We start from the raw sequence: 24,067 nt of genomic DNA on the forward strand, positions 1-24,067 counted from the left end.
AAAGAAAGAGGGGGGGATATGGGGGTGCATTGACATCTAGTAAGTGCTGAATGGAAAGTGAAGGTAATTGTCTGCCCCACATTTATGCCTAAGGAATAGAGGAGGGGCAGGCAAAAATTTTGATTGACAGCTGAGAAAAGGACTTTTATTATACAGCTTTTTATGTCTGGGTGACAGGTCTGCTTTAAAAAATTAAATTCTTAATAATGCTAATAAAACATCATTAAAGGGTAGTCCCATTGCATAAGACAGAAACTGTGCACAACCCTCTATGGAAAGCAGACTTCCAAGTCTCAGAATTTAAAATGTAACAGAGTGTGAGAGGGCTAGAGGGGGCAAATAGTTGATAAAAGTAACATGTTTCCTTTCAGGCTGGAATCCGGTATGTCTGTGTAAAAAAAAAACAGGCACAATTATTTGTGCAAGTTCCAATAGTGTTTATGCACCTTTTTTACATAACCCCGCAACTGAATGACGTCTTGTTAAGAAATGGGGTATATTTTCCCTTTCAATGTAGTTGGCCATCGCCAGTTATATAATGGGTGTTTGCAGCCTTGCTTGTCTAGTTTGGGTAAAGATGACTATCATGGTACTGTATGAAATTCTATCTGGAGGAAAATAATCTTTTCTTCAAAAGAATCTCAAACTTATATGGACTTAATTCACAAGCAGTAGTAACAAGTGTATTACAGCTATGGGACCTGTTATCCAGAATGCTTGGGACCTGGGGTTTTCTGGATAATTATCTTTCCGTAATTTGGATCTTCATACCTTAAGTCTATTGGAAAATAATTTAGACATTAAATAAACCCAATAGGCTGGTTTTGCTTCCAATAAGGATTATTTATATCTTAGTTTGGATCAAGTACAAGATACTGTTTGATTTTTTACAGAGAAAAATGAAATAAATTATAAAAATTTGAATTATTTGATTTTAATGGGGACTATGGGAGACAACCTTTCTGTAATTCTAAGTTTTCTGGATAAGATTTTTCAGGATAATGGATCCCATACCTTTACACGTGTATTACACAATTTGTATTAACTTTAATAACATATATATGAATCAACTCCAAAAAGACCTTGGATTTCTGTATCCGTCTTGAGGAATATTAATTAGCATTCTTACCTCCATAATACAATTTTCTCTTATGGTTCGGTTACCTTCTTCTGCTCTGTTGCTTACACCTTGCTTGCACTGGGTAAAACATGTAAATGATATTTTAATACCATTTTTAAAAGTACAGTTCTTTATGATTTAAAGTACCATCCGGTTGATCTCCCCTCGTGTATGAAGCAATCCTTTGTCAAGGTCTGGCTAACAGACTGAGTTAATTTGTAATGGGCTTGTTGAAATGGTAAACATTTCCTGTTGTAAATTAATGCTTTTTGTGCTATCAATACCAATCTCATATTGCTTGCCTAACCTTATTATCTATGATAGAGAGCAATCATATGTCCAGGTGTGACTTTGGGATATTTTTTGTTTTTCTCCCGATGCAAAGTGGAGACTGCTTTATATACCTTATATTCAACCATATCTGTAAAAACTGCAAATTCTTTTATTATTTTTCCGTATCACTAAATGTGTTTCTGTGCATTTTGCAGTGTTTTTCCCAGAGAGCTGAAGGAAGTGTTCGCTTCTTGGAAACAGCAATGCATAAACCGGGGAAAGCAGGATATCAGCGAGAGACTGATTAGTGCCTCACTCTTTCTTCGCTTCCTTTGTCCAGCAATAATGTCTCCCAGCCTCTTTGGGCTAATGCAGGAGTATCCTGATGATCGCACCTCCAGAACTCTAACGCTTATTGCCAAGGTCATCCAGAACCTTGCCAACTTCGCCAAGTAGGTGTAAAGAGTATGAGAAAATCTGGCATCACTGTGTTTAAATATAAGGCAAACTTTGTATTTCTACAGAAAAAAGTTTTATAAAATCAAATGCCATTAAGATGATTAAGGACTGGATGTGGTCCAAACTTATGTGGAATGTAGAGTTTTGTCTATTTTTGTTCCACATCATATAGTTGATAACCCTGAGTAAAAATATGTAGAGTTAGGTACATAAATGTTTGGACAAAGACAACTTTTTTCTAATTTTGGTTCTGTACATTACCACAATGAATTTTAAATTAAGCAACTCAGATGCAGTTGAACTGCAGACTTTCAGCTTTAATTCAGTGGGTTGAACAAAAAGATTGCATAAAAATGTGCACCAATTCATTGCTGAAAGACCACCCTATATGTGAGTGACTTGTTTTTATTTTTTTAAGTAATTATTTCTGTTACACATGAGTAAGATCAATATAAAGCTTGTCAAGGACCCCACATACCCACAGATTGTCATGGAATTCAGTTGGTGCTTCTTACAAGTTAGCATAGTTAAACAATTGCTGTTCGATCTGTGAAAAATATACAAACTTCTTGTGAATAATATAGTTTGTCTTGTCTATTGCATTTTATGCGATGATAATTATTCCAAATCTTTTATTGTAGGTTTGGTAATAAAGAAGAATACATGGCCTTTATGAATGACTTTTTGGAGCATGAGTGGGGTGGAATGAAGAGGTTCCTACAAGAGATTTCCAATCCAGACACTATTTCAAACACACCCGGATTTGAGGGTTACATAGACCTTGGCCGAGAGCTCTCTGTGCTGCACAGTCTTTTGTGGGAGGTGGTGTCACAGCTGGATAAGGTAATGAGGCCATTAGTTTGTTTGGTATTTCTAGCTTGCAGCTACTTCTGTTTGGGAAGCACTGCAGCCTTTCAATATACAAGGACCATGCATTTTGGTGATTTCTAGGGTTGAAAATAGTGGACGGAGTAAAGGTGGCTATACACATAGAGATCTGCTCGTTTGGCGATTTCAGCAAGCGAGCGGATCTCTCCCAACATGCCCACCTTGAGGTGGGTGATATCGGGCTGATCCGATCATGGGCCCTAGGGTCCAACGATCAGATCATACAGGTGGTCAGATCACGGGACCGAATCAATTACCAGATGTGGTCCGTGATCCGACCGGATTTTTACCTCTGCTTGATCGACATCTGCCCAACTTGATCAGGGAAGCCCATCGGAGGGCCACACTCGGTCTGTCGGCAGCTTTTATCGGCCCATGTATGGCCAGTTTACGATAACGTTAGTGTCAGATAAAGCTAGTTTCCATAGTGATTTTAAAACAAATTGAACCATGGTCAATGTGCTGCAGTCTTCCATGATGATAAGTATTTATCAATTTAGATAGTTGAATCATTCCAGTAATTGAGTAGATACAAGGTAGCTAATATGGCCTGAAACAAACAACCTGCTCTCACCTCTAGCTGCTAACGCCCTCTAGGCTCTAGGGCCATGATTTCTGTTTCCCCACTGCCTGCTGTAGCTGGCAGTTCACTGTAAACGTGTCTTAGACCACAACAAATACCTTTACTGTAAGAATAAGATCATTTTTACAATGGGGTGCCAAAAGTAAAAATGAGTTGTTTTCTCTGTTAGAGGCTAACATGATGTTTAGTATTAGCTTTACCACTAACTAATATGACTAAGATTAATTGCCCATGTATCCTTTCCTTCTGCCATAGGCATAATATATTACTGCTTCCTTCATGCATAAGTTTGATGCTTTTAGACTAGAGGAATGCTGATATATGGCAATGCAGATGACCTTCTGTATCAAGCATTATGGTCTACTGTCCCTGAGCAATTTATTTGATCCGAGGGCTAATGTCACTGTTGTCAAACCAGTTGTTTTTTCTGCACATCTTACCATTTGGAAGGATTTAGCTGCAAATTGGAAATCCCTATATTTGCAAACCTGTGTTTTTCTGCACTTTCTCAAAACAGTGCAGAAAAAATCAATTCATTCATATTGACCAAGATGATGGATCGTGTGGCTAAGAAAGGGGATACCCCACTAATATTGGCTCAGTAGGAATTAATGGGGGAACAATATGGAATTACAATTTGAAACCTGCAGCCTTCATGCTGTTCGAGTGCAAGCTCTGATGCCATGCAGCATGCTAAGCACTATGTAGTTGCACAACTGCTGTAGCACAATAAACGTTGCTTTTGTGATTAGCCAACATGGACTAAAGCTTTTGAGAGATTTACTCATTATGCAGTTAAGTAGGTTGGGCCCTTCAGCAAATGATATTTTCCAGATCACACTCTTATTTATGATACTACACGTTTGGTTGGTTGCTGGTGTGAAGAAAGATTACCCCGGGCTATGGCACTGTGAATTCTAGTCCTTCTGCAGACTTCCAGTGCAAACCTAATAAGTCATATTTAACTGGAGATACCTTCATCCCAGTTTTCTAGTAACAGGACTTCTGTACATTCTGATTGATGATTGTTAATGGTAAAGGCAAACTAGTTAAGAAAGGCTGCTAATTATGAAGAACTTAACATTCCCCATATAAGTCAGAAGTTAAAAGCTAACTAAGGATAGAATGCAAGTTATTTTTATATAAAAGGACAGTAACGTGACATTCATTTCTAATCTCCTTTCCCTGTTTGTTTCCAAACTGTACATGGGTTAAAGATAGCTGTCATTGAGTGTTACATTTGGTTCTTTTATGTAAAAGTGTCTTGTTTTTTACCCTACATTAAGTATTGCAATTAAGGAAGTGTTGCAGTTTTATTTGTAACTGCTTAGTGACTTTTTATCTTGCCAAGCACTGGTAAGTGTGTGTGCCGTTTAATACTCACTGTGGTTTCAATGGAGTGTTTTGGTTTGTGGTTTACAGTCTTGCTGCTCTGTGTTTGGTAACTACCTGTCCCATTCTATTTCCTGAGTGATGTGTGTTCCCTAGAACCATTCTGTTGGGTTCAATTCATTGACCCTCAGTGATAGACCAGTGATGGCTATAGGCTAATTCCATTAAACTAATCTAGCATCAGCATCATTAATTACCTCTCTCTTCCCTGTCTCTGGAATGGAAGCATGCCTCTTTCTATACCAATTACAACTGTATCCTCTTATTGCAAACACTGTTCACTACCCTCCTACTTTTTATTTCCCATCATTTGTTTGCTTTTGCATGATGGTTTTCAGTTGGAATGGCTGTAGATTTAGTTAAGTTGAGCATGTTTAAATTAATTATTTTCCTTCTGGTTTTGCCCGATCCTAATTTCTTCTCTATTTCCTTTTCTCCCTTCCCCTTCCTACCCTGATGCCTGGCTGCTCCCCGTGTCCTCCATCCGTCACATCGTGGTCAATAATTCGGTTCTGCGCTCATGCCATGCGCTCACACACTCATGCAAAAAAATATTCCTGCCCTCCGAACCTTTCCTGGCTTTCCCCATCACAATGGTGGATGTTGCCACGCATATTATCCAATCAGGGTGAAAATTCCTTCCTACAGGCGACCGTTGAGAAACTGGGACCACTTCCACGTATCCTAGCTGACATCACCAAGTCACTGACCAACCCTACTCCAATCCAACAGCAGCTAAGACGGTTCAGTGAACATAGCTCCACACCCAATGTAAGTGGAAGCCTTTCATCTGGACTTCAGAAGATTTTTGAGGATCCAGCAGACAGGTACAGTTTCCAGCTCTCAAAACAGGGTTGCATACTAATTTTAATTGTTTTTACATATTGACTGGCAGGTGAATGAAGTTACTGGCAATCCATAGGTTTTGGGGGGGGGGGTTTATTTTATTAAAGTCCGAATGCCAAATACCCCAAAAAAAAATGTTTTACTATAAAATCCGAATTTTTAGTGCAAAAAAAACCTCAAATTTGTCTATTTATTATACCCCGAGGATGGAAAAAGGCTGAATCCAAAAATCCGGCATCCCAGAACTGAAGTCCTGAAGATATCATGATCTGCACTGGGTTTCCTAACATTTTGTGGTTTTTGGGCAAAAATTCAAAAAAGTCTAAGTTTTCATGCCGAAAATCCAAAAAAAAAAACAAAACGAATTTTCCACTCATTTTCTTTGGGTTTTTTCAGGAAAATACCTGTGCGGATTTGGTCAGAGCAGTTTTCAGAAAATAATGAGATAAATTTGGTCTTCAATAAGATTATTATTATTATAAGCATGTAGAGTTGTATTGCCATCCCTTCTTCTGTGTCTGTTTTCCTGTGGTCCAACATGGAAAGAACAATTGCCAGGACACATAGCCATAACTGTACAAGTGTGATCCCTCATATTCATTTCAAGTTTCATCTCTGTATTCTATCGAATATATTCTCTTGAATGGATTACGCTTACCGTATATTTTCCTTAAAGAAGTCTCCTGAGTATTCTTATTCCTTTTATCTCTGCCATATTTTGGAACGCGTGCCATGTGCTCAGATTTTCAGATTTAAATAATAATTTCTTCCTCTAGCTATAGCATTGACAGACGTGTATAGATTTAAGTCATACGTTACTGTTAAATTATACGTATAGCTTGCCTTGGTTTGAGCTTTTAGAAGATATATTTGATAGTGTGGTGAAGACTTTGGCAACTAACAATTGCTGAAGATCTTAATATATCTTTTTATCTTTTTATAGTGATATCCAGAGGTTCAGGTCCCCAACAATTGAAAACCCAGAAAGCTACTTTAGGGGAAAGACGCTACTGCTTGTTCAGCAGGCATCCACGCAGAGTATGTCGTTTTCTGACAAAGATGAAAGAGAGAATGTCTTACCCAATGGACGTAGTGTGTCTTTGATGGATCTACAAGACTCCAATGTTAGTCATGCTGACCGTTCCTCGGTTGTTCAAGAACCTCCCTTACGTTTAACTGGCAGCCAGTTGTCTGTTGCACATATAGCTACCATCAAACAGCTACGGGAAAACCAGGGAATGCCTCAGAGTGCCCCACAAGTTAGAAAGCCTTTACATCCAGCATTGAGCCAGCAAAGCAGCCTGCAGCCCCTCTCTTTTCAAAATCCTGTGTATCATCTCAACAACCCACCACCTACAATGCCCAAAGCTTCTGTGGACTCCAGCCTTGAAAATTTAAGCACTGCCAGCTCTCGAAGCCAGAGTAATAGTGAAGAGTTTATTCTCAGCGGTCCCAGTAACAGTAGCATGGAAGATTTCACAAAGAGGAGCACTCAGAGTGAGGACTTTGCAAGGAGACACACAATGCCTGAGAGGCCAATTCCCATAGCACTGCCGAGGCAAAACAGCACTGGACAAGCCCAGATTCGTAAAACGGACCAGGCTGCTCTTGGAGCGCGAGCAAAAGCCCCCCAGTCATTACCTCACAGTGCCTCACTGCGTAGCGCAGAAAGCATATCTGGGATCTCCAATAATATGCTTGTTGAGCCAATGCAGAATGGAAATAGGTCCAGACAGCAATCCACATCATCTCGTGAGAGCCCTGTACCCAAACTAAGAGCAATTCACCGTCAGCAGACACAGCAGGTGCGGTCAATGTCTTCATGTAGAACTGTAATATTTGCCAAAAACATTTTGTTAGCAAATATCCCTTGTTGGACAGGAAATTAAATTAAGTCCACTGAAAGAATTTAGGTATGAAAATGCAGTGATTCTTGAATTGTATGAGATAATCGCCATCTTGTGTCTTAAATGTGTACTGCATGTGTTATTTCATTGAATGTGCTGCATTAGTTACTGACTTGTTTTGTACAAGCCTGACATGGGAGATTATGAATTGTACAAAATGTGGCTGACTGCATTCTTATAAACAAATGTTACCAGATATATTGAAAATATATAGGTAATGCTCTCATGTCTCTGGAGGAAAAATTAAACTTCCTGTGATCCAAGCCTCAAAGTTGGCATTCGGCTCATGTATTGTTACCCCAAATGCATTTACTTGTCTCTGGGAAAGACTAAGGTATCTTTGGCTACTGACCATTCCTATCAAAGAACAAACATTGTCCACAATGTGCTAACAAAATGCACTTCTTCCATGGAGTATGATGTAAGAAGTTCACTGAGCAATGAGCCCATAGTTTTGGTTCAAAACACAGTATCAAACAGTAAAGGTTTTCTAGACTGATTGAAACAGCATCATTTGGGACCATATCTCCTTAAGATGGCTACATCAACTGTTGGGTAGATCTGATGTATTTCTGTTTAATTTATGACTTCAAGGCGCAGTCACCTGTGGACTCCACTACAATGTCTCCAGTCGAACGGACCGCAGCCTGGGTACTTAATAATGGTCAATATGAAGATGAGGATGAAACTGTAGACCAAAACAAAGATGAAACTAAACCTGCAGAGAAGGTGAGTGAATTAACATTGCTTTTTAGGTTGAAAACTGTAACTTTAGCCCCATGATTTTTCTGAGCCTTTTATTATGATCATATTCCTAAATAAAATATTTCTCTCCTCCTCTCTAAGTATGAGCAAGAGATTGCAAAGCTAAAAGAACGATTGAAAATTTCAAGTCGGCGCCTAGAGGAATATGAAAGGCGCCTCTTGGTGCAAGAGCAGCAAATGCAGAAGCTCCTAATGGAGTACAAATCTCGACTGGAGGACAGCGAGGAGAGGTTGCGCCGTCAGCAGGAAGAGAAGGACAGCCAAATGAAAAGTGTCATCAGCAGGTAAGTCCAGGCCAATGACATACAACATTAAACTATTGTTCCTAGCTGTGCTTTCCCACTAACATGTCCCACCCTGATTCCCTGAAGGTTAATAGCTGTAGAAGAGGAGCTGAAAAAAGACCATGCTGAGATGCAAGCTGTCATTGATGCAAAGCAGAAAATAATTGATGCACAGGTATGTCTGTGTTTTCTTCCGGGGCTGATACATACATGACAAACGTCTATCTGTGCTGCGTGTTTTGAAAATACAATAATGGTGTAGATTATTTTATTATAGATAAATATTGAACACGGCAGCAAGTAATGTCTTATTTAAGTAAAGAAATTCCATTGCAGATGCATGCTCTTTAGAGACCATAACATCTGTATGACTATGCCTGTTATTGCCTTATGTTGTATATGTGTCTTCAGTGAACAATCAATGTGGCAGTGCCCACTGGTATGTATACACAGAAATATGTAGACAAGCAATAAGCTGTGCCCTCACAGTTGTCCGTTATGGCTGTGGGAACACATACAGTGGATACCATGAGCTGGCTCTTGTATTGTTTAGATGCCTGATTCTTTACATTGGCCCTTTTGATGTTAAGTCAGGCACAAAATAAACATCAGCTTCATCTCTCTCTTCTATTTACAAGAATTAGAATAAAGTACTGAGACTGTTGGATCAACTTTTTCCCACAGAAGTAGCTTCCTGGATTTCTCTCTCATGTTAGTCTCATAAAACTATGTTAAATTACAGGTCATTAAAGGGATTTTAACGAAAACAGGCAAGTAAACCAAGCGCACCTTATAGTTAAGCAGTGTAACCAGCCTGGCTAGAACACTGATCTCCTACACATTCCAGCTCCTTCCATTCCACTGGGAGATCTTTATACAGAGGGAAGGCATTCTGTGCATATCATTTGTTTTGGCCAGTAGATTGTTCTTTCTGATAAATGTGTAGAAGCCAGGCTTGCCAGAGATTATACCTACAGATGCTGTTGAATCACAGCCCTTAGCTGTCAGATGTGTCTTGGGAGTTGTACGACTTGGAGGCGTGAAGTACAAACCTTAAAGGAGAACTAAACCCTAAAAATGAATAAGGCTAAAAATGCCATATTTTATATACTGAACTTATTGCACCAGCCTAAAGTTTCAGCTTCTTAATAGCAAAAATGACACAGGGGGTCACCATCTTAGAAATTGTCTGCAACACTCACATGCTCAGTAGGCTCTGAGCAACTGTTGAGAAGCTAAGCTTAGGGGTCGTCACAAGTAATCAAGCAGAAAATGAAAAATAAGCTAATGCCACAGGGCTGATTATTCAATTCTGATATTGTTGCACTGGTTTCTGTGCTGCCATGTAGTAATTATCTGTATTAAATACTGATCAGCCTTATGTTATGACATTTATATTCTATGTGTACTGTATATTCTGAGTCGGTCCCTAAGCTCAGTGACAGCAGCACAGAGTATGTGAATCAGCAGAAAAGAAGATGGGGAGCTACTGGGGCATTTTTGGAGGCACAGATCTTTACTGCTAAAGGGCGGCAGTTGCCTTGGGCTGGTATAGAAGCCCACAACATAATGTACAACATTTCTAGCTACTTCTTTAGTTAAGCTTTTCATCTCCTTTAAATAGTTTAACAGATAAAACAATTTAGTTATTACTGGCAGGACACTGGTTGCAACCTCTGCAGTTTAAAGCTTCCTTAAGAAGTCAACTTTTATTTACGGGCCCAGATAGTAAAAGATGCCACGTGAAGTCCACTGTTACCACTAAAGCCTTATATCCCTTTATAATGCCTATATGTCTATAATATTTCTGCTTAGATGCATGTTATTGTCTCTTTCCCTGGCAACACTTTTGATTTTATGTATCCAAGCCTTCCAGGAGAAGCAAATGCTTTAAAACAAAATTGGCACAAAACCCAGCATGCCGATGCTTGCCAACTACAAGCTGGGGAGTGTAAATGGATCGTTGTAGTGCAGGGGAATGTGACCTTGCTCCTGTCACTATATATATATTGAATGCAAGTCATCTTGCCCTGTTTAGTCTCCACCTCTGCAGTTTGCAGTTGCCAGCTAAGCTTACTGCATGAAAAGTACGCTACAAGTCATTTTCCATATTCTGCTTTAGATACATATAGTGGGTATTTATAGAAGCAGAGCTCAGCGACATTGTGCTTTGTAGTGCATGAAAGGCAATTGAATGGTCCATTTTAAAGATGATTCACTTTATAGGGGAACTGTCACAAAAATTAGAATTTAATAAAAGCTTCGGCATACTGAAATAAGAAACTTTCTAAATACAATCAATTAAATATTCCGCATTATTTCTGAAATAATCAAGTTTATCTTCACTATTCCTCTCTCAGCATCTGTTTCTCTTCATTCTCTCTTCATGCAGCAGTTGGGTGTCAGATATTCATTAACAGTTAGATCCAATATATCTTATAGGGGGCTTCCTTTTGCCTAGAAGATGTATTAGAGCTCACTCTATTAAAATCACCAGAAATCCTATCTCTCTACATGCAGAATTTGTGCAAAAGGCAGTTATTTTGTTAGATTTTGTCTCTACTGAAATCAGTTAATTGATTGAGCTCTAATTCATCTGCTAGGAAAGGGAGCCCTCCCTATAAGATATATTGGATCTAACTCTCAATGAATATCTGACACCCAAATGCTGCAAGAAGACAGAATGAAGAGAAAAAGATACTGAGAGAGGGATCGTGAACATAAACTTGATTATTTCAGAAATGATGTAGAATTTTTAATTGTTTGTATTTAGAACGTTTCTTATTTCGGTATGCTGAAGATTTTATTAAATTTCCATTTTCACGATAGTTCCCCTTTAATAAGAAACACATTTAAGAACATGACCAGCTGGTGAGTGATATAGCTATACAGTGTCTAGGTGATTGTACCCCAGTCACATTGTAGTATATGGCAATTTATCAAACAGTATTCTGCCCCAGATATACACAATGAAACACATTCATGTTTACTGGGACTTTAATTTAGCTATAAACGTTTTACCATACAATTGCAATCTAGGGGCTTGCCCTCCTGAATGAAATCTTGTTTTATTGTAGAGCCTATACTAGTTTATTATCCCAGGCGGGTAGTATAAGCTTGGAACTGGCCCAGTTCACACATTTTCTTCTTCAATCGGGTGTCTAGTTTAGTATTTATGGTTTGTTCCCAGGCTGTTTCAGGAGGGTTTTGTTAAGAGAGTGACAACATGTGAGAGAAGACCTAGCTTTTGTCTAGCTACTGCGTCATGCCTGGGATAAAATCTAATATCTTGGCCAGTAAGGCGTTGAGCTTTCCTCTCCCTCGCCCTGTGAGCTGGAATGGGGTTAGGAACAGTGCCTCTTATGTTTTTGTGCATTCCCTCACCACTATCCTGTTACCCTTGCCTCAGTACAAGCTTTTGGCTGTGTCACTCCAGTGTTGCTGTGTGCCCTCACTTGCCAGCATTTCAAAGTCATCAGTAACTTTTGCTATTTTATAGGATTTTTTGTTTTTCTGCAGTGGAAAACAATGCATATCGTACCCATCAAATTAGCAGTTCCTTGGCTTCTGTGCAAAATGAAACATTGAGTTTTGCCAACTAGTCTGTGTCCTGTAGCATGTAATTAGATAGCACTGGTGAATACTAGGACCTGCATCTTAGCACCTGTAGCACTTAAGGTGGCCATAGACATAACAATTACCATCTTTCTTGGAAAAGATCTTTTCAAGAAAGATTGTTTGTTTCAATACACACGTGTAGAGCTGAATCATCAGATATACAGATATATACCTTTAAAGGCACCCGATCAAAATTTTCCGTCCAGCCCGATCGACGAGCTGATCAATATCCAAGTCTTCTGCCGATATCGTTCGGCTCTTTTCCCACCATACACACAACGAATATCGTACGAAAATTAGTTTTGTACGATATTATCTGTGCATCTATGGTCACCTTAAGACTACAGTTTGATACACCCTGTAGCCGTAAATACAGATCAAGCTGTTGGAATTTGAATGCCCTGATGCCAATTCTAACTCCCGTGATAACATACGTTATACGTCATACGTCCACAACTCTGTGTATTCTCGTTCCAATATTTGCAAACTCTCTAATGGAATGTTTGCGCATTGTCTCATCTGCAATGGCAGCTGTCTGGCCATGGGAGATTGTCACAGGTCAGTCACTGTTAACCAATAATTGTGATGTTTCAGAATGAAGTTAGGCCCTGGTTCTATCATTTTAGCCACTTACAGATGATGCCATTTCTACCGTCAGTTGGACCTCTGGAACTGAACAGATTAGGGCAATCTCCAATGGGGGGGGGGGGTTGTTCTCAAGCAATAGAAGAGGGATACCTGGACTATACAAGCTGATGCCCCAGCTTCAGATAAAAAGACAACAACCTGTCACCTTCAGTTTTTGTCTTTTGAATACTAGGAGTTATAGGGCATCAGCAGCTAGAAAGTCACAACTGACCACCCTATCTGAAATAATCAAGTTTATCTTCACTATTTTTCCTCATTCTGTCTTCATTGAGGAGTTGGGTCCCGTGTCGGACTGGCCCACCGGGATACCAGGAAAACTCCCGGTGGGCCAAGGTGTCAGTGGGCCCTCCTGCTTCTAAACATTTGGCCTATTTCATGGCTATTCCCTATTTCTATGAGAATAAAGAGGCTAAATAGATGGAATAATAGATTATAGTATGTAAAGAAAAGAGACTAGGAACATAGAGGTTGAGCAAGGAAAGGAAGAAAATAATACTTTGAGTGGGCCCCTGGTCTCAAGGTTTTTGGGTGGGCCCCTGGTCTAAGGGTTTTTGGTGGGCCCCTGGTTGTCCCAGTCCGACATTGTTTGGGTCCAATATATCCCATAGGTGGCTCCCTTTGCCTAGAAGATGTATTAGAGCTCACTCTATTAAAATCACCAGAAATCCTGGCTCTCTACCTGCAGAATTTGTGCAAAAGGCAGTTATTTGTTAGATTTTGTTTGTACTGGAAATGGTTATTTGAGTGAGCTCTAATACATCTGCTAGGAAAGGGAGCCCCCCCCCTTATAAGATATATTGGATCATTCATCTGACACCCAACTCCTGAATGAAGACAGAATGAAGCGAAACAGATGCAGAGAGAGGAATAGTCACTATAAACTTGATTATTTCTGAAACAATAAAGATTTTTTAATTGGTTGTATTTAGAAAGTTTCTAAATACAACCAATTAAAAATTCTTGACTGTTTTTTTAAATAATCAAGTTTATATTCACTGTTCCTCTCTCTGCATCTGTTTCGCTTCATTCGCTTCAGTATGAGGAAGCTTATATTTCATTTTCATTTTTTGCGCTAGTTCCCCTTTAAGCATTCCTGTCTGTGCAGCCATCTGTATCATTTATAGCTCCCGGGTTGAATGTAACAGTGCTACAGACAGAAGCCATTGTAAGTAGCCGCTCTATATGACACTGATAAGATCTATACAGATCTATGTGATACAGATAAGGTCGCTCTTGAACATCACAAGGAAATGACAGCAGCAAGTGATGCACAAAAGCAAACTGTTCTCTATTGAAGGCATTCCTTTTGCATAGAAGCATAAGCATTTGAGCTGTGTATTTTAATAACTGTCTTCCCTTGCAGGAGAAGAGGATCATATCACTGGATGCAGCCAACACGCGGCTGATGAGCGCCCTCACACAGGTCAAGGAGCGCTATAACTCCCAGGTGCGCAATGGAATCTCTCCAACCAACCCTACCAAGCTGTCCATCACTGAAAATGGAGAATTTAAGAACAGCAGTTGTTAATCTCAAGTCAGGACTCGGTGCCATCTCTGGAATTCAGTGCTGCTAAACCAAAAGACAAGTGTAATGACGTCCTCTGCAATATAAATATATCTGGGAAAGTCCTACCTATCCATGCCTTTTTAGCGATATGGAAGCTTATCCCACATACCGCACTGTATATAGGGTGAATTTATTCATGCTCTGTGCAGAGCACTTGTGTAAAGTACCACGTGGAAGTTAATATGTAGTACATATCTTTTTTTTTTTTTTTTTTTTTTATTGAAAGAGGTTCATATTTTTTATTTGTGTCTATCTTCCAATAAGTGGAACTCCTATAAAAGACTAAGAGCTGAAGGCGCTGTACATCTTCCCAGAATCCATGAGATCGCTATTGCACTGCAGCAAGAAAACGGCAGTACCACTGCATTACCTACTGATCTTATTCCTACCGACACTTCCCTCAAGGGCAAATAAGAACACTGAAATAACACAATGTAAGTCTGGAAGGGGTCAGAACATTTCTCATGGCCTCTGTAACATATCCCAATTCAATCAGTTTTAGAATATTGTTTTTCTTTTCTTTTTTTTTAAAGAAATGTTTCGGAGTTTACAAATGTGTATATATGTATATTTTGATTGTAAAATGTAATTATAACAGTTCACATCTATACTATGAATCACTTTATGTCATCTAAGAAGGAATGGGAACATCACTGTAAAATCAGAATCTCATATTACCCATGTAGTATTTTCCACCAATATCCCATATGTTGTTATTTCAGGGGAATACACAGTTATCATCTAATTGGCAACAAAGCTAATCACATGGGCCACATGCATTTTGTGAAGCATTGAGAACATAACGTGTTGGAGAAATGTATGTCTTGTAGATTGCAAGCCCCATTTGTCGCGTTAGGATGTTACATTTTTAACAGTATGTCAGGTGACCCGTCAGTGTTGTTTGATGTTGCCGAGCAGCCTTTTCCCTGGGAGCTAATGGGTGAGAGGGAATAGAGAGCATCTGAAGTGACTCGCAGGGACAATGCTGTCCTGCTACTACTGAGCACTAGGGAAAGGGGGATGATTAAAGGGGAACTATTACAAAAATGAAAAATGTATACTGAAATAAGAAACTTTCTAAATACAGTCAACTAAAAATGTTGGACTGTTTTAGAAATAATCAAGTTTATCTTCACTATTCCTCAGCATCTGTTTCTCTTCATTCTGTCTTCATTCAGGAGTTGGGTGTCAGATGAATGATCCAATATATCTTATAGGGGGCTCCTTTTGCCTAGAAGATGTAATAGAGCTCACTCTATTAAAACCACCAGAAATCCTGTCTCTCTACATGCAGAATTTGTGCAAAAGGCAGTTATTTTGTGAGATTTTTTTTGTGCTGGAATCAGTTATTTGATTGAGCTCTAATACATCTGCTAAGAAAGGGAGACCCCCCTATAAGATATATTGGGTCATTCATCTGACACCCAACTGCTGCATGAAGAGAGAATGAAGAGAAACAGATGCTGAGAGAGGGATAGTGAAGATGAACTTGATTATTTCAGAAACAATGCAGAATATTTAATTGATTGTATTTAGAAAGTTTCTTATTTCAATATTAGGAAGCTTATATAAAATGTTTGTGATAGTTCCCCTTTAATGGCACCATGCAGAGTATGAATGGAGGCTTTTCAGAAAGTGGTTTGATGGTTGGCAAACGTTAACATGGCAGAAGAATAGTTTGCTTCGCATTTTTGTAATGAATAACACAATGTTTTTGGAACAAGAAAGGCTGTTAGAGCACAGAAACAGGTAAAGTTTGCTGCTTCAATATAAATGCATGTGCATAAACCAGTATATGTTGTGTATTTGAGCTGTTCCTATGCACAGTTGTGTGTGTCAGGGAGAACACTGAAGCTAATCATCATTTAACAACATCTAACTGTATCATTCAAGTCCCTGGCCTTCCATTAGAAAGATTAGGAAGCCTCCCAAGAGTTACTATTAGGTCTGGTTAGGGACAATAGAGAGCTACCTGATGTCTTACAGGTGGTTAATGTGAACCAATCCATTTACACTCCCTGTTGGGGCTAGAGAAGTTACCAGCCTGTCTGGGACCCAAACAGTTATACAAAATGCACATTCACACAATCACTCACACACACATCCCATTTATTGGCATTTTCACTAGTTGTGACACTGCGGTGCATTGCTACTTGGTAGCCGCCAGCAGTGGAAAGTGCTTATATGTAACTGCCTCATATGACCCTTCTTCCCTCTCAGGAGACCATGACTGCAATGGATACCAAATTTAAAGGGCTAATACAAGGGTGTCGAGAAATTGTGCCTGTTGTCTGACTGAAATGCGAGAAAACGGTCCATGTTCAGTGGTTTTTATTTATTTATTGTTTGTCCTCGTTTCCTTGCTCATCTCTTCCTCTTGTTTCTCTCACGTTATGAATCTTTCTCCTCTCCAACATCCAGGGATTTTATGGTTAAAAAAGAAGTGGTTTTTCAACCATTAAGGAAATTAGATATTTTATTATTGTTAATGCCTACAATAAAATGGATTCTGTATTTAACAAAGTCCCCATGTCTTTTTCTTTGTTTTCACCCTCGTGTCTTTAAGTCACACACGTGAGTGTTCTGTGGCCTCATTTATTTAAAGTTTTGCGTTTTGTTGCGCAAAGAGAGTGATCTTTATTGTCACTGGTTCCCCAACATACGCTTTCAGACCAGAAATACCCTATTTAGGCATATGGCTTACATTACTATTATCAGTTCTCAGTATAACATTGGTTGTGCTACCCAGGGAGCCCTGTTTGTCTGCTTCTTTGTGTGTGTGTGTCTGTATGCACAGGAGTATTTACACTTAAGGTTAGTGGCAGGTCAGGAGATGGGGAAGTCCAATCGTTCAAGGATTCGACCTATCTGATCTTTGCGTCTATGGCCAGCTTTAAGGTCCTCTTTCATTGGATGGGCACCTTCCATTACTTGTGCAGCAGAGGGATTTCAGCTCCCAGAATCCATCACTGCAACATGGAACAATGTATGGTAGGGGCTGATTAATTATTCTAGCCAAAGTAGGGGTTGAAAATGTGTTGCATGCAACACAGAGGCAGACTATCATAGTTTCTGCTCAATCTGGCAAATTGTTTGTAGGTGTTATAGTCCCCCTGATCTGTAATGGGTAAGTCCTAGCCTTCAGCTTTTCACCTAGATTTTGGATACTACTCTTGAGGACTTCGCACCTTCCTCTTACTTTCCTAACCCCTCATAATGAACTCTAGCACCAGGCAAATAGGCTTAGAGCATCTTGGAGACAGATTATTCCATCCACCATTGTAATAACTTGGTGATAGAAGGCAATGCTATGTTTTCAGCTTGGACAAATTTTACCGACAAAATTAATTAATATTGATTTATGTCATAACCCTAAGGCCAGTGTCATACTCTCTATATGTCAGCATAGAAAAGACAAATCTGCTCCTGTATGCCCCATCTTGCAGATGCACCAACAGAAATGGGTTCAGTCTGTGGGGCAGGTTTTGGAGTGGAAACACCAATTCAGATAAAATAAGAAACAGCAGCAGTGTCGGGTGCTAATATAACTCCTGAAACCCAGTGGGGGGATGATGTGACCCATGAGGCATCAGGCGACTAACTTTCCCGAACTGCTTTCCGCAGGCTATAATATAAATCGCCGGCAGAAAGGCACTCTGAGCGCTTCCTTTTCCGAAACTTCAGGTGACTTTGGAAACCGAAGCACTCAGTGCCTTTCCGCCTGCGATTTTCATTATAGCCAGGGGAAGGCAGTTCCGGAGATTAGTCGCCCTGAAGACAGGGCCGGAACTAGGGGTAGGCGGAAGAGGCACGTGCCTAGGGCGCAAAGGCAGAGGGGCGCCAGGCACATACCTCTTCTGACGCTTTCCCCTAGTTGGCACCGTCTTCTCCAGACTCCAGAAGCTGTTCACGCAAGTGCGCTCTCTTCAGCGCATGCGCACTGGCGCTTCTGCAACGCTTGCGTTGTTGCGTGCATGGGCACTGATGCAGGTTTGCCGCTCCTCTGCGCATGCGCACTTCCTCCTTTAAGAACGCAATGGGGGGCGACATAGCCGGCCAGGTTGCCTAGGGCGCCCGGCTGACTTAGCCCGGCACTGCCTGAAGAAGAGGAGATTTGCTGCCGGGCGACTAATCTCCCCTAATCTGCCAGTGTGTGTCTGCCCTAAAAGTGGAATAGATAAGAGCTGCACAGAACAAATAAACCACTGAACTGGATACTTATTTGAAAGAACACAGAAGTATTTAAACTATGGAATAGATATTGAGAAATAAGCAGATAATGAATTATGTGAGCAGAGAGGTATCAATGGAGTCTTATTTAAGTCTAAAACTGCAAACTGAGCCTGTACATTCATAGAAATCATGTGAAACAATAGGAAAATAATTACACATTTGTGAATTGGTGTTTCCATTGGACAGATTTTCTAAACTACCAAGGTAGGCTAAAGCCAAGCACCTGTAATCTCATAGCCCAATCCTGCTAGAGTTGCCATGTGAAATTCAGATAATTCACATCAATCTATTGAAGCCAAAAGTCTGTTTTCTGAAAAGGTTTCTTCATATGCATTCCATTGTAGTCTTTATATTCCAGTGAAGCCTAGTGCTGGATGTTTAATGGTCTGAACCATCTGAATGTATAAACAGGGTACAGTTATGCTCTATTTTGGGCACTGTGGCTTCTGAACTAAGGGCAATGTCACTGCTGTCACTTGTTTCTGCCCAGAGTGACTGACATCACTTCCCATTGATATCAGTGTCTTGATTGCCCATGTGACATTGCCATAAGAACAAAAAGTCCTTTATTGTCAGAAAAATCATAATACATTATAGATATGACAAAAGTAGCTAGTGACTCTAGATATAACTATGAAGAAATGAAAGATAAGTCATTGTGTATTACTATAGGAGATCTTACAATACATTGCAGGGGAAAGTATATTTGACATTTCTATGAGGGTTTACTCTACATTAAATGGAAAAGAATGGGAGATAATTTAAATTTATTATCTGCAAAATACAGTATATATATATATATATATATATATATATATATATATATATATATATATATATATATATATATATGTGTGTGTGTGTGTTTATATTTGTACATGAGTAACTGCAGTGCTTACTTGGATCAGGTCAGCATCATCTTGTGTTTACAGTACCGTTCAGCAGAATTGAATGAATATTGTAAAGGCAACCAATATGGTAGCTCCCTCTTGATAAGGAAGGAATGCTCTCTGAACACATTTATCTTGTCCTTATCCATGTAAATGGGTCACACTACCCCAATTAACGTTATAAAATAAATAAGCTTTTATTTCCTAAAGATTTTGGTCACATTTTGATTTTGTTTAATAAAGACCATATGGATCTTTTTTTATTCCTAATGCCTTGAAATAAAAACTAGGGTTTAATGGCAATAACACTATTCCTGCTGCAAAGTAAAGCTTGGCCATGATCCAGCTATTCAGTGAAGTCACTAGACCAGTAGCCTGTCCACCCATAACATGGTCCATATCAGGCTGGTCCATTGGTTTAGACCAGTTTTAGATTCAAAATAGGCAGAGACACACGCTCAGATTCGGGGGCGAGTTATCTCCCCGAACTGCATTCTGCTGCCTTCCTGCCGGCTAGAATGTAAATTGCCGTCAGTATGGCACTCGGAGTGATTCGTTTTCCGAAGTCGCCCAAAGTTTCTTCATGAGGCAAGGCGATTCAGGGAGATTAGTCGCCCCGAAGAAGAGTAGATTTGTCACCGGGCGACTAATCTCCCCAAATCTGAGCGTGTGTTTCTGCCCTTAAGGTATATAAGAGGCCCAAACAGCCCCACATGGCCAATAAATAGCAACTGTCTATGGCAACTTACAGCAGTTCTTCTGGCATTTGTCCGAATCCACAGATTCATTTCCATTTCAGGCTTGGTTTAGACAATACTTATGTGATATATTTTGCCACAATTTCCTTACATTGCACTGCGTCTTCACCACTAGAGAAATAAACCTCCGACACGTCATTTCATTGGCTTATTTATTGCATAGGCCCAAAGAATTATGGATTCCTCCGTAATTTCAGATCATTTCCACTTTTCCTTTGCATCGGCCTCTCAGACTATCCCGGAGACATCCCTTTAGTTTGTTGAATTGCCGACTATCACTAGAGTAAAGGTTCCAGCAGAAAACTGTGATGAGAGCAATGTTTCTACCTGCAGCAGATCAAACAGACTTCCAGTTAGTCACCTTTTATTATCAGGCCTGGTAGTAGAACAATATGAACAGGATTGTGCTCTAGAAAGTTCCTCTCTGCTCTCTCTTAAAGGAGAAGGAAACCCTTTTGGCGCAAAACCCCTCCCCCCTGGCAAATGCATCTAGTTAGTCACCCCTCCATGCAGGTCCTCTCTTGCCGAGTTCATGCAGGTCCTCTCTTGGCGAGTTCACGGGCGCCATCTTCGTCCGATCGATCTTCTTCATGTATTTGGTGACGCATGTGCAGTAGGAGGCATTTGCCGGTTGGATCTACTGCACATGCACCCAAATTTCACAACGTTTCTGATTTCTTTTATCTGAAACTTCGTGACTTTCGGTGCATGCGCAGTAGATCCAACCGGCAAATGCCTCCTACTGCACATGCGTCACCAAATACATGAAGAAGATCGATCGGACGAAGATGGCGCCTGTGAACTCGGCAAGAGAGGACCTGCATGGAGGGGTGACTAACAAGTTAGGGGCATTTGCGCGGGGGGGAGGTAGGCCAGGGGGGAGGGGTTTTGCGCCGAAAGGGTTTCCTTCTCCTTTAAACTGGCCATAGATGCAAAAATCCGATCATTTGAATCCTCGAACGATTGGACTTCCCCATCTCCCAACCTGCCACTAGCCATTCCGATCAAATAAAGTAGTAAAAGAACAGATCAGCCGATATTCTGCCCCTGACAGCAATCGTACGAAAGTTATGTCCGACAAAGCTAGTGACAGTCTCCCACTGAAAATCGGCCGATCAGCAATACACGCAGAGATATTATCGGCAGCCGACAGAAATCTTATAACCTGTCTGTTCGACCAAATGACCGATCTCCATGGGACGAAAAATGTCGGGACTCTCCACACTCGGCCCGAAAATCGTACAAATCCTCGATTCGTACAATCGGATCTTTGCGTCTATGGCCAGCTTTAGAAATCTATTCCCCAGATTGCATTCTGTATGGGGCCTAAGAGTACAATACCAAGTGCCCTTTTTCACATAGTGTTACATGTAGAATCAGAGTCAAAATACCTTTATATTTCATTTTAAGTTCATTACCTGGGTGAGAAGTGCACTTGTTGAGTTCACCAATCCAGTCTGATCAACAATGAAGAAATCCACTTTTAAAACCATCCATCCTGTGCATAGAAACACAGAGTTCATAAGACTGTACAGAGCAATGGGCATTGGGGCTGCACCTTACTGGACTCTGTTCCACTAAGGGACTGGAAATTCATTTACTCTATTGTATAACATTATACCATAGAGAGTGTCTCTACAATCAACTGGGGAGGATCTTTTTAATTCAAAACTGCAGTGAATCAGGCTCTTCATTTTGTATGGAATGATGAATAAATACACTTTAAACTGGGTCTTTTATGCTGTGTAAAAACATCAGATTATTGCGTATGTTGACCCCTATAGTCTGCATTTTTGGCCGCACCAATTCTAAACAATATCTTTAATTGGAAATTGATTAACAAATTGCTTTCTCTTGTATGGCTTTCTGGAGCAGCCATAGAGATTTATTTCCTACAATCCCAAATGTTGAAACAAAGGAATTTCGGTTGAATAGTCGGGTATTTATGCATTAGATAAACAACACAAGGCAAAGACTTCCACCTGTTACTATTTTTTTTCTTTATTTCTGGTATTGTGTTGGTGGGGAAGTGTCCCAAAATCTAAAAGTGAACATCCTCAGCTGGCCATACATGGGGGGGGATGTAAGCAGCTTGGACAAACTATTGGATTTTTCCCACAACAACTGTGTTCAGTCTGCTGACAAAACAATCACTCGGGCACATGTTGGAGCTCATCTGCCAGTCTTGAGAGATATTTGCTGGTTTGAGGTTAAATCACATAGTACCAGTGATATGAGTGAGCAGAACATAAAGCAACAGGCCTGTGTGTGGCCAGTTATATTATGGGCATTGCTTTTCAAGATAAATGTCAAAAGACTTGCTCTGGAATTGTAGTAGTTACTGGTCACTAAAAATGATTTCATTGAAAATAAATATTCTGTTAAAATATTATTTACAGCAATTTAGTACAACTTACATGAATAGAAAAACTTCTCAAAGATCTCAGTTATTAATGGATGATGTCTTTTTAGAACCAATGTTCTAGATGATAATACTGTTCTAACCCCCCTCCTTTGTGGCAAAGGAATCCCTGTTAAGAATCAAAATGATCCAAAGAGAAGGACTGGCTGTACTGCAAGATATATAAACACATGGCCGGCTGCAACTTATCTGATCTGGCATTACTGGATATTTACATGTTGGCAGGCGTCAAAGCTTTCCATGGCTGTCCATTTCATTTAGAGCAACAGAGTGGTAAAAGGATTCAATAGTCTTAAGCTAGGCACACATAAACACAGTTTCTTTGATCCCCAAAACAGTCAGTTTGGCTGAACAACCAGTGTTATCAACTCAGCACTGACTGGCTAAGGCCAGAGATCTTCTTGGTCGTATTCATAAGGTCATGAGCAAACCAACAAATGCTTCTCACAACTTCTGAGTGGTCCATGTAATCAGCCCATGGATTGATTGTCAGATCACAGAGCTGATACCTAGCCAATTTATTACTATAGAGAGAAATGGCCAAATAACATTTTCAGAGTGATTAAATAGTGGTGCAAAGTTGCGCTTGAGCTGAGGACCAGCAATGTCAACAAACAGTGATGTGATATCATTCTTTTTGGTACTTCATAAAATATGAAGCTATTAGTTGTGCTAAACCTATCACTGCCAGTGGTCCATAACCTTAGACAAAATGTATTTAAGAGAAATGAATATCCTGTAAAATATGCACTTCTAATCAGTGCTTAGTGATGTCATCAGCTATGATCAGTGAAATAAATAAAACTGGCGTATTATACAAATAATGGACCCCTTGTTGGGAATAGGAATATTAGAAGTCATTGCAGAGTTCCATTACAGTATAAAATCACAAGGCAGAAAACCATATAATAAGGTCTCAAAATGTGCGAAGGCAAATGTTTTGTAACGTTTGGATTTGTCTGAATCCTCCTGAAACAAGAAACAGATTCAACCAAATCATGGATGGGGTGCATCCCTATTATAAGGTAACCTGAACAAACACTGGATCATAAAGCTGGCTTAAATCTCAAATATATAAAGAATAGAATTTGCTAGTGACATAACTATAGAGGAAGCAGACTCTGAAGTCACAGGGGGAGGGGCAGACTGAGGGGTCAGCTACCTCTATAGCCACACTACTCACTTAAAATAAATGCTTTAAAAGATAGGTTTCAATGTGTGCCGGGCCCCTCCAAAGCTATTTGGGGGCCTGTAGACATGTCGATATGCTGCTGATTGAATCAGTTAGTAGGCACTTTGCCATCCAACTAACCAATGTTCCATTTCCATCATTCATCATGTACCATTCCCTGCTTTACTGGAATTCTGGAGATGGTTTCCCTTAAATGAAAGTACCTGAACTTGCAGATTGTCC

General features: G+C 40.0%; 1 protein-coding gene across 9 annotated transcripts in view; it reads left to right on the plus strand.

Moving 5' to 3' along the window:
- Positions 1-14,873, plus strand: part of dab2ip.L (DAB2 interacting protein L homeolog) — a 168,716-nt gene extending 153,843 nt beyond the window's left edge. For 6 of the 9 annotated variants that reach the window (XM_018258488.2, XM_041590502.1, XM_041590499.1 and 3 more), the window contains 8 exons: positions 1,609-1,845; positions 2,494-2,695; positions 5,343-5,542; positions 6,505-7,366; positions 8,063-8,197; positions 8,315-8,517; positions 8,605-8,692; positions 14,147-14,873. In XM_018258488.2, coding sequence (XP_018113977.1) covers positions 1,609-1,845; positions 2,494-2,695; positions 5,343-5,542; positions 6,505-7,366; positions 8,063-8,197; positions 8,315-8,517; positions 8,605-8,692; positions 14,147-14,311 — 2,092 coding nt within the window. In that variant the 3' untranslated portion in view covers positions 14,312-14,873. Of the gene's footprint in view, positions 1-1,608; positions 1,846-2,493; positions 2,696-5,342; positions 5,543-6,504; positions 7,367-8,062; positions 8,198-8,314; positions 8,518-8,604; positions 8,693-9,259; positions 9,288-14,146 lie in introns of all 9 variants that reach the window. The other 3 variants (XM_018258489.2, XM_041590500.1, XM_041590501.1) reach the window with 2 other exon arrangements.
- The last annotated feature ends 9,194 nt before the right edge of the window (positions 14,874-24,067 follow it).

The sequence above is a fragment of the Xenopus laevis genome, chromosome 4L (assembly GCF_017654675.1).
Source record: "Xenopus laevis strain J_2021 chromosome 4L, Xenopus_laevis_v10.1, whole genome shotgun sequence".
Taxonomy (NCBI): Eukaryota; Metazoa; Chordata; class Amphibia; order Anura; family Pipidae; genus Xenopus; species Xenopus laevis.